At 41.9% G+C, this 15,887-nt stretch overlaps 2 protein-coding genes across 2 annotated transcripts; both read right to left on the reverse strand.

The window, feature by feature from the left end:
* Positions 1–1,849: 1,849 nt before the first annotated feature.
* LOC113277464 (serine/threonine-protein kinase rio2-like) lies at positions 1,850–3,253 on the reverse strand. The gene is made up of 3 exons (XM_026526556.1): positions 2,891–3,253; positions 2,572–2,769; positions 1,850–2,460 (listed from the first exon to the last, which is right to left on the reverse strand). The coding sequence occupies exons 1-3, from the start codon at positions 3,127–3,129 to the stop codon at positions 2,148–2,150; spliced, it is 750 nt and encodes a 249-aa protein (XP_026382341.1). The 5' UTR covers positions 3,130–3,253; the 3' UTR covers positions 1,850–2,147.
* A 294-nt stretch (positions 3,254–3,547) lies between these two features.
* Positions 3,548–4,622, reverse strand: LOC113279116 (thioredoxin-like 1-1, chloroplastic). The gene is made up of 4 exons (XM_026527824.1): positions 4,475–4,622; positions 4,186–4,319; positions 3,940–4,104; positions 3,548–3,830 (listed from the first exon to the last, which is right to left on the reverse strand). The coding sequence occupies exons 1-4, from the start codon at positions 4,620–4,622 to the stop codon at positions 3,621–3,623; spliced, it is 657 nt and encodes a 218-aa protein (XP_026383609.1). The 3' UTR covers positions 3,548–3,620.
* Between the last annotated feature and the right edge of the window lie 11,265 nt (positions 4,623–15,887).

The following is a 15,887-nucleotide window of genomic DNA, read 5'->3' on the forward strand; positions in this document are numbered from 1 at the left end:
TTTGAGCAAAAGAAACTCTGTTCAGAAGTATGATTTGTTGACTGTTATGAAAATGGGTGATTTGGGGCAGCTATGAAAATAGATACAAAGTTGGCCTTTTGTTGGTGTGTGCATAATGAGTTGGTGGATCTAATTTGGTAGTTCATGGTGGTAACTGAAATAGGAATGATGGTATTGTTGTTGGTTTGCAATGGGTGTGTGCATAATTGGTGTTTGCAGGTGGAGTAGTGGATGCATAACCTGTTATGCAGTTATGAAAATGGGTGCATAACCTATTATGCAGTTATGAAAATAGATGCAAAGTTGTTGCATAACTTGTTATGCAGTCCAGAAAACGGTTGCATAACACGTTATGCAACTACTTTTTTCTTAGTATTGAAACCAACAAAAAATAAGGCTGCATAACTTGTCATGCACCTACAATAATATCTACATAACATGTTATGCAGTCATGAAATAGCTGCATAATGCATTATGCATCGAGAAAATTGTTGCACAATCTTTTATGCATCGAGAAAATAGATGCATAACCTGATATGCATCCGTAAATATGGATGCATAGTGCATTATGCATCAATTTTTTATGTACGCACTAAAATCAACCAAAACAATGGTTACATAACTTGTTAGAGATGCATAACTTTGTTATCCAAATGCATAATTTGTTATGCAGTGGAGAAAATGGTTGCATAATTCGTTATGCGTCTGCAGAATGTGTTATGCATCTTTTTTGGTGGCTGCATAATAGTTATGTATCAAGTTTTCGAAAATTTTGCCTAAAATGATGATCACCTCCGATTTTTTCGTGAAAAACAAAAATTTGATATTCTTTTTTGTACTCGTTGCGTAGATCTCTTAAAAAGATTTCCAACGATATAAAATTTGTAAAATTCCAAGGCGCGGATTTTTAGATATGTTATATCCAAGTTGCGTTGCCAATTATACCCCTGATGCATAACCCGTCATACGGATGCATAATCCGTCATGCAGACATTTTTAATAATTTCATATAATTATGAGTGTCACGGAAATAATTATAGGTGTCACAGTACCTAAAATTAATTGTGGGCCTGATAATGAGAATATTATTTTTTTGGGCTTGCGCCTAAGTTTCCCTTTGGAAAAAGTAACCGAACTACACTTTCAGATGAGTTCGATAACCAATTCTTCACATAAGGTAACCGAACAAACCCAAATCAACTCTAAAAATTTACAGTTTTTTTAAAATTTGGAGCAATTCAACCAACATTATCTAAGTTTGAAGCATACCTGGGTACCCAAATACTCTTCCTCCGGCTGTGGTTGGTAAAATCCATCGTTTTTCATGTTTTTCTTCTTCATCTTCTCTAACTTTACCCTCTCAATAATTCTACTTCTTAACAAAAAAAAAACATCTGATTTTTTAATCTCACTAATTATCTTTAACTTAATCATTTTACTAATCATTACACTAATTATTAACACTAACTAATCATTACCCAAAATTAATCAGGAGGATAATTTAGGTATTAATATAAATATCTAAATAAGAGGTGACCAAGATTTACTTCTAATGTCTTACCCAAAATAAAATCATGATCCCCACAAAAAAAACCATGATCCCAAAAAAATGGTTCTTATTTTTTCTCAAGACTTCCAAAAAGAAACCCAAGTAATAAACAAGCATATCTCATGATTTGTGATTGAAATCTTCAGTGCAGCTGTAGCTAAGAAGTAACCTTCAGCCCCTGTATGATTGAATGCTGACACTGTTACACATTACCATTAGTTCTTCACAAGGCATATCTGATTGATAAAGATAACATTCATGAACTAGGCAGATCATGTAGCCATTTTAACAGTTTAGAAATCAGACAAAACGCATCATCAATATTAACATAAATTCTAGAATTCATGGAATGTACATATCTAATTTCTTTGAGGAAACCATAAGACCATCTAACCAATCCTTCGCAAGAAATATACAAAAAACCATGCGGCATTGCGACTACTACCCAAAAGAATTTTTCTACCTGCCTACCCTGAATCTGTAAGGATGTTGCTAACAAAAAATTATGCGGTCTCATGTCCTCCCTCATACAAAATCAGAATAAAAGAGACAGCATGTGTGTTCAAGAGCTCATTCTCCTATCCCTCAATCTTCCAGCTTAAGTTTGCTTTGGCGATGTTACTTCTCCAACATCTGGATCTTTTCCACCGGTAGACGAGTTCACAGATTCAGTAGGACGAAGGGAATGTTCTACATTATCAAAAACAAGAGACCGGTTGACAGAAACTGGTTGCTTGGCAATTTTCTCATCTTCTTCAGTATCCATCTCTGGTTTCTCCTCTTCAGTATCCATCTCTAGTTTCTCCTCTTCTTCTACCAAGACATCCTCCTTCCCATTTTCTCCATCCTTCTCAATATTTGTCTTTTTTGGAGTAACTTCAGCATAGTTCACTCGACTTACCTTCTGCAACCTTCAAAGATTCCACCACCAAAATGTACCAAATCCATCATCAATTGCTTATCGAACTAAAGCAAACCCAGGCAATCAATTCAAAAGAAAAGCCAAATGAAAAGGGTATTACCTAGTAGAGCGACGACCACATAAATCTGAGTTAAACCTTGCTCTTGTTCTGTAGTTCCCATCTTCGTCTTCGTCTTCATCTTCATCATCTTCCTCTTCATCTTCATCATCATCATCTTCTTCTTCCATTTGGTTCCTTCGTCCTTTCGGAGTCTTTGGACGGCTATCACTGTAGCTAACCGGAGTTAGCTTCTCCAACCTTCAAAACCCCACAACCAAAATAAAAAACCCATCATCTTTTATCAAATCTAAACAAAACCCATATACTCAAATCCATCAAATAAATCAAAAAATGAAAATAAGAAATGATACGAAATTACCTGGAAGAGCGACGAGGGGGTTCAGTGTTTTCTACTTCACTTTTGTTCTTCTTGATAGATTTCTTTGGAAGAGGAGGGGGAGGTTTAGATTTGAGCTTTTTAGAAAGATCAGAGATGCCAAGTTTTAGCATTCTTTCCATGTTTTCTTTGATTCTTTTTTGTCTAAGATCCTCATATGAGATTTCCCCATCGCTTTGGTTCGTAGTTGCAGTCATTTTTAGTGCTTGAGATATTTTCATCTCCCTTTAGGGCTCAATTGAAGAAGAAGGAAGGTTTGAAATTGAGAGAGAGTTAGTTCATCGGTCGTAGTGTCAATAAAAGGGGAATGTCCTTTCTAATGGGACACTCGGGTCGGGGGTAACGGGGATCTGCAGTTTGGACCTTACTTTATGTCAGTCCACTTTGTTTCTATTCGTGATTCCGCGAACGATTTTATTTTCGGGGGAGAAATGGCAACAGCCGGTGATTGAGCGTTGGCATGCATAGACTGCCATAGAGTAACCCACTACTTTTGAATTCCCGAACAAATAGGGATTACTTCCCACAATCTATAACACGTTTTGATAAATCCTTAATCCTAATTCAAAATTTAAAACATAAATTTAGTATTTCCAACATCCCCATTACGGGTTATGGATGTTTATCATGAGTACTTACATTAACTTTATGGCCAACTTCTGCCAGCCTAATCATAACATCTCTTAATCTTATACTATATGACTATCCCGCATTATCTTTGAATGATCGAAGAGGTAAAATCTTCCAATTTTGTTTCGAACAAATTGTGCAGTGCCTCTTCGTAATTCATTGGCGGAAAATTGAGTGAGATCTGTTTGTTTGAAGCTAGTCTTAATAGCTCAGCTTCTTCCAAACCTTTAGCTGGTCCAAGACTACACCTATCCGTACCATGCTTTTCAAGTGCGTCTTTGAATTTCTTGATCTGTTCGTATACAAAAAAATGCAGTTCAGTAATAAGCCGAGAAATAATTGAGATCCATTTCATGATTGAGATTTGAAATGAAAAACGAAAGAAGAGTTTTGGTACTCACGGTTGCATTTGTGCAGCTGAAGCTGCAAAGTGTACCTTCAGCTCCTCGGTAAAATCTAAAGAAGGGGAGGACAGGAGTGTTGAGGCTAGTGCACATAACACCAAGTTCTTCATAGTTTACTTTCAGAAAAATTGCATTTTGATTCAAATCCGCAATCTGGCAAATCTGAATACAAAAATAGCATTAGTTAGTACTAATTCTATTAAAGTTAGGATCTTTTATTGATCTAAGTTGCCATCGTATCACCTTTGGGTGCAAAGCTCTACAACCTCCACAACCAGGAGAGTAAAAATCAATCACGACGAGTTTATCGCCTGCACTTAAAAGCTTATCGACGAGTTCTTGTGCTGTTAGAGGATTGTGCCTGCAATTAGATGTCACTTTTTGAGTTATGAAATTTAACAACAGAAAGAGAAAGAAACAAGTAGCTGATCATTAAGATTAATACATACTTTTGCAAAGAAATTTGTAGAGCTTTTATTCAGCAGGCTCAAGTTGTGAACGGCACCAATATGATCTGAAACGACCATTTTACTTCCCTTGAATCCGCTTTTCAAGGAAACTGAAAATTGTTTAGGATCCGAATCCTTAAGTCTCTGAGAACCAATATTTGTCTTTGTGAATTCAAGTTCAGAATACTTAGATATACATATACCACTTCTTATCAAAGAACCTGCATCCATGACTATGTCGAAACTTTTTGTGTTCACAACCCAAAAACGCAACAAAACCTTCAAGAATCAGAAATCCACTTCTATTTTTTTGATATGTTCTTACAATCAGAAGTAGAAAAGCTGGAATAGAAAGAAATAATGCAGTGTATTTGAATGAAACAGAAGAGGAAAAGTTGTTGGTCAGGTACTAATTAATGTACTAAAAAAGAGAGAGTTGATGGCAGTAATCAATATGAGCAGTAAGCTTGGTCGACTATTTATTATATGGTGGAGAACTTAACTTCTTGCGTGTGTTCGTAGCCTAATTTAGTTATGAGCTGTTGTTTTAAATTACAGTTAGATTGTTTTTGAGGTGCCATATTCGGGTCATTTCTGTATATAACCACACTAGAACTTAACGGAATTTTGGCATGTGTCACTAATCATTTTGTGCTGCATAAGATCTGTGATGATTTGTAAAAGCTATCCTCCCTAGTGCTTGGGCAAAGTTTCATGTGTAATGTCGTAGATATTGATCTTTTTAGGATTTTCAGCCACGCATTTAAAGGTAAAACATGTAAAAGTATCTTTAGATATTCCAACTGTATGTACACCTTTCATCATCCACCACGTGTACAGGAAGAGACACGTGGAAGGCATGCAAAACGAGATATCAAAACATGTTAACAAGCATCTCATCAGAAAATGTCACCGATCAACAGATCTGACGGTCAAGGACAAAGGATCACAGAGGTATGATGGCTTAGAGGAGCACCAGATAGTACTCCTTGGGTGTTAGTACATCCAATCCCGAGGAAGATCCCAGATCAACGGCTGAGAGAGAGTTTGACTGACACAGATGTGACCAGACTAAGAGACACTTGTCTGACACGAGCAGACATCCATCTACCCGCATTAAATACCAAAGAGACATACACGTGTCAATCAGCTCGTGGAAGAAGCGAGGATAACCCTTCGTATTCAAGCTTAGGCCGCAGCATATGCCGAAGACCTCTGCGTAATGGGCACAAAGCACAAGAAGATAAGGTTACAACGGCACCTCAGAAGTATGACCCACGTTCCAACCCTATAAATACCCCTTTCCACTAAGAGAGGAGAGGTCGACCAATCCAGAGAAAAGATAGGAGAATATAGGAGAGAGAAATAGGAAGAGTAAGTGATCCCCTACTTCCGAAGACCTATGTGTACTCTAAAGTCATTTGACTATATTTGTAATCATTCAATACATAGTGAAACACCAGCCCCGTGGATGTAGGCCTTAGTGCCGAACCACGTAAATCTTTGTCTTATTTATATTTCAGCACTTTACATTCAACATTGAATGTCATGTGCTTTACATTTATGTTTGATTATCTGTTTACCCCTTTATACGAACATTATTTATGATAATATTCGACTAGACAATGACAAGCCCGAAGGCTTAGAGTCGATGAATCGATATAATCATCCCCTTTACATATACGACGTACAATTTCAGAATTAGAATGTATGCGAATATTGTTTGTGAACACGTGGATGGCTTCGAGATTTATGTGTTCACAATCTGGCGCTAGAAACAGGGACTTTGTCCCGGTAAAAGATTTATCTTATCCTGTGATTTCACCTTAAACGCGCATTATGGCTGTGCTCTATTCTGGGTTCGGCGTGTTTTCAAAACCTTTTTTATTCTGGGTTCTTGGTCTTTATTTTCACAAACACCATTTCAAAGCAGACAAATCCACGGCTATCTATCACAGATTTGTACGTGAGGCGTTTTTCTTTTTAAAACTAAGACTTAATAATCAGATTCATGAGTTTTCGCTACGGATCTGCCTTTTCAAAAGTTTTCCTTTTCAAAAGTAGTCTGAAAACAAGATCCATGATTGTTTATTAGAGGATTTGTATTGCGAAAACAAGACCGATGAAGTCTTTATGTTTCTCTTTTATTAAGGCACTTGGGCAGCTCACTTCTTTTTATTCCACAAATTTTGCGGATACGAATGGCACTAACCTGATCCTCGTGGATATCTTTGGTTCTCTCTATTTATTCCCCTATGCAGAAAAGGACTAAAAATGGAAAAGACACTAGAGGCAGGAAAAACCAAAGCCTCATCAAAGGAGACACCGAGGACTACCCCGGTCATGACCCGAAGTAAGCAGAAAGGAGACAAAGCTAAAACAGCTAATCAGAGGAAGGATGCTGCGGAAATCACCTCGCCTATGAACACTAACTCCATTGCAGCCGCGGCTCTCAAAGTAGCAGCCACAAAGAACAATGCAACTGTTGCGGCCCTCCAGGCTGCAGAAGCTAACAAAACTTTGGTTTCAAACCAAGTCCATCAACAAAGAGAATGGGTGTCAGAATCTATGATACATCAGTCCGCGCATCCGCCAGCCTTCGGAATGCCGTCAACCAATGGTCAGAATCAAACCATACCAGTGGTTTTGGCACCGCGGGTGGAAACTCAACCGTGGGGACCAAACTTGGAGATACCAACAATTGAAGCTGATCCTCTACCACCCTTAATACATACAGTAGACGAAAGGGGAACCATGGCCGTAGGGGTACAAGCCGGAACTCCCAATCAGGGATCTAACCAGTCCCACCAACTGATGGTAGAGCTCGAAGAATTGAAAAAGAACCAGCAGGTCTACGCAGATGCCGTAACTCTTCTGGCCAGAGAGAACCAAGACTTAAAAGATCGGATTGCCCAAAGCACGAAGACCAGCCAACAACTGGAAGAAGCAAATTCTAAGGCACCAGAGCCTAATCGAGACCGAAGAATCATCCTAGCAAACGCCGCTAGGGGAAGCAGCGCATCTGATCCGGATTATGCCGCCGAAGACTCAGATTATTATGACAGTGAAGATCGAAGAAAGAAACGCTCAACTGAGCACGAGAACGTGGGACGTTACCGCGCAATGGAAGAGATGCGTGATGAGATGATGGATGAGATCAGGCAGTTAAAAGCCAGACAAGGCGGAGGAAGGCTTGAAGAGGTGATGAAAGAGGCTAACTCCACGCCCTAACTCATCGCCTGGCAAATACCCCCATTCCGTTGAAGTGCCCTGTCCCAACTTTTGAATGCTATGACGGATCCAGTGATCCCGCGGCACATATCCGGTATTATAATCGTATCTTATCCCGATGGAGTCAAAACGACGCCGTCCTCTGTAGGTATTTCCCATCAAGTCTGAAGGGATCGGCTTTGTCTTGGTTTGACAACCTGCCACCTGATTCCATCAACTCCTACGATCAACTCGCAGAGAAATTCTTGAGAACCTACATGTACAACAAAGCTGTCAACACCGGAATGGATAAACTTTTTTCTCTGGAAATTAGTTACAAGGAGAACACATGGGAATACACCAACAGATGGCATAAGATCTGCCAAGCTATAGGGAGTGTGGATCCCGTAGTAAGCATCAACTGCTACAAGTGGGGATTAGACCGAATGAGTCCACTGTTTGTTGAGGTCCACGGAAGCGTACCTAAGACGGAAGGAGATCTTCGAATAATTATTGAGAAGTATTCTCATCTTGAGGAAATCCAGCGTGAGAACCCGAGGGCACAAACGCAGAGGTCTCACCGTACCAATTCCGCAGAACAAACCAGTGGGGCCAAAAGAAATAGCTCAGTGGAACGACCGCACGAAGATAGGAAGGAACGAAGAGATGAACGACAAAAAGACGATCGAAAATTCGAAGATCAGGTTTATACGAAGCTTAATGCTAGTTACGCTCAGATCTTGCGAGAGATCAAAGGAAGGGAAAATTTGGAGTGGTCGTGGTCTAAGGGAAAAAAACCCCCAAGGACCGAGAAGTCAAAAGATTACTGTGAGTATCATTGCTTCAATGGCCACCAGACCGAGAAATGCAAAAACCTCAAAATAATGATCCAAAAGTTGATTGATGCTGGCGAACTCAAGCAATACATACGAAAGGAAGTCACCGAGGACAGATCCAAACGAACCAAGCAAGTCTAACTTCCAGAGGGAAACTGCACAATCAACACTATTTCGTGTTCCGAAGCCGTAGGGCCCTCACTTACAGCGCAAATAGGAAAGAGGCTACGCAAGCAATTCGAAGACCACTGCGAATTATATAAGATTGATGGCGTAGAGGTGGACGAGCACAAAGAGTGGATGGACGCACCTATCATCTTCGATACTGAAGATATCGAAGAAGATATGGAAGACCATAACGATCCCTTGGTCCTCACACTATCAGTGGCCGGATGTAACCTCAAAAAGATCCTCATCGACGGGGGAAGCTCAGTGAACGTTCTATTCTACGACGCCTTCAAACGGATGAAGCTCCATGATGAACAGCTGATGACCTCTTATTACACCATCTACGGGTTCAACGGAGCGCCCACAAATCCATTGGGAGACATCGTGTTGCAGGTGAACGCCGGGCCCATGAAAGTAGAAACACGATTCAGCGTGGTAGACGCCCCATCCCCCTATAACGCCATTATTGGACGAAAGTGGGTGCATAAACTCAAGGGAGTGGTAGCAACTTACTACCAATATCTCAGGTTCCCTACACCCGAGGGAGTAATGGAAATCAAGGGAGATCGGGTCTCTGCAAAAGAGTGCCAGGCCACTCAGGATCGTATCAACAACGAACAGGAAGAGCAGCGAAAAACCCGAAGGACCAAAAATAAAGAAGCGGCGAAAGAAAAGGCCATAGACCTGTTCCTCAAGGAAACCGCGGGGAAGGGCTTGACGAAAGATGATAATGTTCTTAACACAGAGGCAAGTACTTCAGCAGCAAACGAAGGACAGAAACATACCAAATAGCAATTAAAGAACGTCCCAGTCCTTAGGGACCCGAAGCCGATGTTCACACCAGTGGAGCCCGTAAAAGAAATCAACATAGGAACGGAAGAAAATCCGAAGATGATCAAAGTAGGGACCATGATGGACGAAGAAAGAGAAGATTCCTTAACCAAACTACTTAAAGAATACGCGGATGTATTCTCCTGGAAGTTAGGAGACATGCCGGGGATTGATCCAAAAATAATCCAACACGAGCTGCGCATCAAACCAGGCACGCCACCTTTCAGGCAGAAAATAAGAAAAGTTGCACCAGAGTATCATAAGGCAATAGAAAAAGAACTTCGGAAACTACTAGAAGCAGGTTTCATCAAGGAAGTCAAATACCCGACATGGATCTCGAACATGGTCATCGTCCCTAAGAAAAATGGAGGGGGTTAAAATATGCATCGACTTTACTAACCTCAACAAGGCATGTCCAAAAGACAGCTATCCCCTACCGAGCATAGATCAACTGGTTGAAGCAGTGGAAGGGTACGAAGAGCTATCATTCATGGATGGATATTCTGGTTACAACCAAGTAGCCCTGGCAGAAGAAGATCAACAACACACATCATTCTACACCCCGCATGGCCTTTATTGCTACACTAGAATTCCCTTTGGACTTCGAAATGCAGGGGCAACTTACCAGAGAATGGTCGATGCTATCTTCAAGCCATGGATTGGCAGTACCCTAGAAGTCTACGTTGATGACATGCTCGTCAAAAGTAGGCTGCGCAAGGATCACCACCAGGACCTGAGAGATATTTTCGAAGCAATGAGGAAACATCACATGAAAGTAAATCCAGAAAAATGCACCTTCGGTGTCACCTCAGGGAAATTTCTCGGGTATCTGGTAACAAAAAGGGGTATTTAGGTAGACCCCGCGAAGATTCGGGCCATAGTGGAAATGCCATCTCCGAAGAATTTAAAAGAAGTGCAAAAGCTCAATGGATCCTTAGCAGCCTTGGGCAGATTTATTGCCCGATCCTCAGACAAATGCAAACATTTTTTCAATATTCTCAAAAAAGGGAGCAAGTTTGAATGGACCGCAGAATGTGAAGAAGCCTTCCAAAAAATCAAGGAATACCTGACTTCAATTCCAATCCTACAGAAGCCTGATCCTGATGAGGTTTTGGCATTGTACATAGCAGCGACAGAAGACGCAGTTAGCGCAGCGTTGGTCAAAACCAATACGAAGATAGAACAACCTATCTATTATGTCAGCAAGACCCTCAATTCCGCGGAAAGGAATTACACGAAGATCGAACAACTCATCCTGGCATTAGTATGGGCTACTCAAAAGTTGAGAACCTATTTCCTAATTCACTTCATCCGCGTCCCATGCAAAGAACCATTGGAAGCAATCCTCAAAAGCGTGGGAAAAGTAGGGAGAATAGCCAAGTGGAACACCCACCTGGACCAATTCAACATCATCCATGAAATTCAACACTCCCAAAAATCCCAAGTATTGGCGGATTTTTTAGCAGACCTCCCCCTGGACAACGATGAAGAGATTAGGGGCATACCAGAAGACGGCGAGGAAAGCAAGGATCCAGTTGATGTCCTCGAACCCACGAGTCAAAGACGATGGGAAGTCTTCATTGATGGTTCCAAAAATAAGGAAGGGGCAGGAATAGGCATTGTCATCACCACCCCAACTGGAGAAAGGATCGTACATGCACTCAGGTTAGAATTCAAAGAGCATACTAAAAACATCGTCGAATACGAGGCAGTCGTACATTCCCTCCGCTTGATAATAGAAATGGGGGTAACTGATGTAAGACTGACAAGTGATTCGCAACTTGTCATACGACAAATAGGGTTCGAATACAATGTATACGACGACACCCTCTCAGCTTACATGGCCTTGGTCCAAACATTGGCATCACAAATTCCGAACATCCAGTTCAGGCACTTGTGCAGAAGAGATCTCAGGCACGCGAATGCCCTAGCATATATATCATCCATGCTGAAGGACAAGAATATCGAAGCTATCAAAATAACAAGGGTATACGAGCCTTCGATTGCATCGCAATTTTCCTTTGTTACAAATCAAGATACAGGGGAAGAAAATATCGAAGATCAGGTGGGAGAAGACATCCATAACGATTTTGACGAAGAAGATATCCTATCAAGAGCAAATCAAGACGAAGATTTCATCAACGAAGATGATTGGAAAATGATGATTCATGCGTTTCTCAAGGATGGAACCTTACCCGCGGACCATAAACAAGCCAGGAAAATACTCTCCAAAGTAGGAAGATATGATCTTCGGGATGGGGTCCTGTACAAGAAATCTTTCCTCGGACCTTTACTACGTTGCTTATCCAGGAAAGAGGGGCATCGAATTCTAAACGACATCCATTATGGCGACGCAGGGAATCATAGCGGCATGAGATCACTAGCCGACAAAGAAAAAATGAAAGGATATTACTGGCCCACAATGATACCAGATGCTGCAAGAATGTCCCGACGATGTGAAGAATGTCAGCGCTTCGCCAAAAAGATACACGCACCAGCAACAACGTTGAATTCTGTGGATAGTTCGTGGCCATTTGCAAAATGGGGCATAGATATCGTTGGGTATTTCATCGAAGAATCAGGGAAAAGACGATTTTTGATAGTAGCCACTGACTACTTCAGTAAATGGGTGGAAGCCAAAGCCTTATCCAGGATCAGATACGTGGACGTGTTTACTTTCATATTCCAAAACATCATTTGCAAGTTCGGCATACCAGCAGAAATGTGTCCGATAATGGTAAACAATTACAGGGGAAAAACATAGACATGCTCTTCGACACTTTCAAAATAAGGAAGAACAAGTCCACCCCCATATACCCTCAAAGCAACGGACAAGCGGAAACTACTAACAAGACCCTCGCCCTTATCCTCAAAAAGCAATTAGACGAACTCAAGGGGCGATGGTGTGAACATCGACACAATGTATTATGGGCATACAGTACAACACGAAGATCTGCCACTAGGGAGTCCCCATTTCTCCTCACTTATGGAGCTGAAGCAGTCATCCCAACAGAGATCCTCATGCCGACCACAAAGATCGAAGCATGGGAGAAAAATCTCACAACAGACATGATGTTAGAGAGACTGGACGACCTGGAAGAAAGGAGGGAAGCAGCATTGCAAAAGATAGAAAATTATCAACGAAGATTAGCGAGAGAGTACAACAAAAAGGTTAAGCTTCGAAATTTTATAGAAGGGCAGTATGTGCTAAGAACAATCCCACAGTATCAACAAGAGAAGAAATGGGGAAAGTTAGCACCTACATGGGGAGGACCTTTTATAATACACGACATTGCGGGAAACGGTTCCTACTATCTTCGCAATCTGAAAGGCGAGGTCCTCCGACACCCTTGGAATGCTAAATGGCTCAAACCGTACTACCCATAGGAGCAGCGCAGCTTTGCATCTGCGTGAAGAATACCAGAAGAAGAAGGCAGTGTAACCGCTCTACATGTTTCTATCTCTGGACGAGGAGTAGCAGGCCTCAACCTATCAATCAAACAAACTTTTTGGGAAATCTTCAAGAAAACGAAATGGTCAAAAGGCCCGCTGGGTGAACGCATGTACATTACATAATAAATTAAAAATATTGGGGAAAGTAGTTAATCTACAATCTCTCAGGGCTCTCCTATCAGTGTCTATGAGTGTAAGACCAGGGGGAAGGCACCCAGCAGAAAGAGATACCCAACCAATTTTAAGGCAGCGGGTCGACGGAATGGGTGCATGTAAATATTTCAAATAAGCATCCCATATCCTAGAACGCTGCCTCGGCCCCCACCGTTTGGGAATCCTCTGGCCCAGGATTCGCCAGCGGGGTGACAGGTCTCAAGACGATCACGAAGGTATTTACCTTCGATGTCGCACCCAAACACTCTCAACTTTTTACAAAGCAAGTTATTTATAATTTAACGCTTCACAATACTAAAAATAAAAATGAATTGATAGCGCAGGTATGCCAAAAGGATGATCCATTTCATAAAGAGTTGATTACAAGTTCAGCAAATAAGATAAAGCAAGAAACACATCAAAAAATGATCCGAAATTATATAATCAACAAGGATCAACTTTCTATGACTAATAAAAGAAATCTATTTGAACGATACAACTCCATCAACATGGTTGTCTTTGCGAGATGAAGGTACGCTACCACCTGAAGAAGGCCCAGAAGAACCAGGCCAGGGCGCGGGAAGGGGACGACGCGGATAATTCTTGACAAGACCATGTTCGACTTTAAGATCAAGTTCAATCTTGTTTAGGACTTTGTTGGTCTCTTCATCCAACTGACATCGAGCTTTATAAGTGATAACAACGGTCCGCTGGTTGGCCTGAGACAACAATGCAGATAGGCGTTCCGCCTCTTTGGAGGCAATCTCAGCTGCTTCCTCACGAGACGCGGCCAACCCTTTGAAATAGTTGGCTTGTCCTTCTTGCTGCACTAAGGAAGATTGAGCTTTTTTAAGCTCATCATTTGCTGCGTGAAGTTGTCCCTCGAGTGCTGAAAACAAGAAATACCAAGGGGTTAAAACAAAGAAATAACAGAATCACACTCGATAAAACGAGGTTATACCTTCGACATTAGCCGAAGCCTCTTCATACTCATTAACAACTGCGTCCCTTGCCTCATCAAGAAAGTCATATTCGTCGGATAGTTTCTTATAATCCGTTTGAAGGTTCGTAAGAGCAAATTGACTCGCGTCTAAGTCTACCTGCTTCATTGAATCCAATTGACGAAGATGGTTGACTTCATCATTCATCTCCCCCATCCTTTTGTGGAGTCGATACACATTCACTTCAAGATCTCTTTCAGACTCCACTTGGCGAGCAACATCAGCTCGAGACGCTGCTAGGGCTTTACTAAGAGCACCAACCTCAGCCCTAGCATTATCTCTTTCCTCGGTAAGATGCAGCATACTATCCCTAACCCCGGGGCCTAAGAAAGAATGAGCATGTTGTAACTCTCCTTCCAAAAAGTGCACTCTAGCCTCTAATTCCGAAGCATGTCCTCGAGCTTCACGCAGGTTGTCACGCGTCCATAGAAGCGTACCATTAAACAGACGACGGTCATGATTGTACTTATTTTGCATATCAACTATCAGTGTTCGCTTTTCACGCCACTCAGCTGCTAAGGCGTTGTGCTCATCAGCATGAGCGTTCCACTTTACGGCTTCGCTTTTCAACTTACCCACCAACTCTGCAATGCGGGATTTCTGTCGTTCCCTTTCTTTCCGAAGCCATATGAGCTCGGGGAATCCACCTACTGAAGATAGGGTGGGGAGACTCAGACAGAACACCAAAGTACAAATAAGGAATCACGAGGGGTGAAAGATCAATAAAAAATACGAACCTATGAGGGACGATACATTTCTACGAGCCTGCTCCAATTCGTTGCGGACTATAGCAAGTTCCGAACGGAGACTCTCCTCAGCATTACCCATCCGTTCCTTTTCCTTCAGGCGACCCCTCAGTTCACTTATTTCCATTTCGGCCGCAGATAGTTCTTCTTCTCTATGACGAAGCTTAGCCTCCAACTTTAAAGACTTTGCTTTAAAGAATTGGTATAGAACATGGTTACAATGTTCGCTCCTCATCATCTATGTCACAAACAACAAACATTATTATACCCAAGGGATCGGATATCACGAAGAATACAATGTTCGGACATCATGAGGGAATCAGTACAAGGATTTACCTCTAAGACACGCTGCTGGGGAAAACCGTATTGGTACCCATCAGCTATGGCCATCATATCAGAAACAGAGGAGGGAGGGTCAACCACTAGGTTAGCTTCCGATGCTCTCAGATTCTTCTCCCACATCTCAGCAACGCGGGCTTCAGAAGACACTTGCATCATATGACGAGTATAAGCGTCAGAATTCTTCTCACCAGGGACCACTGGGGCAGGGTTGGGGACGAACATCAGATTTTTCTTCTTAAGCCAAGCCAAAATGGCATCTTCGCCTTCAGGCATTAGCGAGTAAGGGAAATCCTCTGAAGGAGATTCAACCGCAGACTTCCCTTTGGCTGTTCTCCCCTCACTCGCGCAAGTCTCGACATCACCAGCCTCAGTATGACCACCTGCGTTTTCATCCTGCTGACCAGTAGCACCTTCTTTACCAATATCCCCAAGCACATCCCAATCATCATTTTGGGAAAGCAATGAGAAGTCTTCGGCAAGACCCATGGAAGCGTTCACATCAAAGAATTCCCCCGCGGAATATATCCTACCAAAAGAAAATTCAGGGGAAATAACGGGCAGAGTACCTACACCACCAATATTATCGCCAACAGGGGCAGATCCACCCCCGCCAGTACCACCTATGGTAATATTACCCTCAGACTCACCATCACCACCCGCGGCAATTTCTTCTTCACCATCACCACCCGCGACAACTTCTTCTTCACCATTATCACCTTCGTCATCAGGATGAGAAGTATCGTTACACTCTTCTCC

The sequence above is a fragment of the Papaver somniferum genome, chromosome 5 (assembly GCF_003573695.1).
Source record: "Papaver somniferum cultivar HN1 chromosome 5, ASM357369v1, whole genome shotgun sequence".
Lineage (NCBI taxonomy): Eukaryota > Viridiplantae > Streptophyta > Magnoliopsida > Ranunculales > Papaveraceae > Papaver > Papaver somniferum.

Bases quoted from the DNA above. Each gene is read 5' to 3' on its own strand.
- LOC113277464 (XM_026526556.1), bottom strand. From the start codon at position 3,129: ATGAAAATATCTCAAGCACTAAAAATGACTGCAACTACGAACCAAAGC. The intron at 2,770-2,890 runs GTAATTTCGTAT...GGGGTTTTGAAG, and splicing joins CCCCCTCGTCGCTCTTCCAG to GTTGGAGAAGCTAACTCCGG. The intron at 2,461-2,571 runs GTAATACCCTTT...GAATCTTTGAAG, and splicing joins TGTGGTCGTCGCTCTACTAG to GTTGCAGAAGGTAAGTCGAG.
- LOC113279116 (XM_026527824.1), bottom strand. From the start codon at position 4,622: ATGGATGCAGGTTCTTTGATAAGAAGTGGTATATGTATATCTAAGTAT. The intron at 4,105-4,185 runs GTGATACGATGG...TTTTGTATTCAG, and splicing joins GTAGAGCTTTGCACCCAAAG to ATTTGCCAGATTGCGGATTT. The intron at 3,831-3,939 runs GTGAGTACCAAA...GTATACGAACAG, and splicing joins TCAGCTGCACAAATGCAACC to ATCAAGAAATTCAAAGACGC.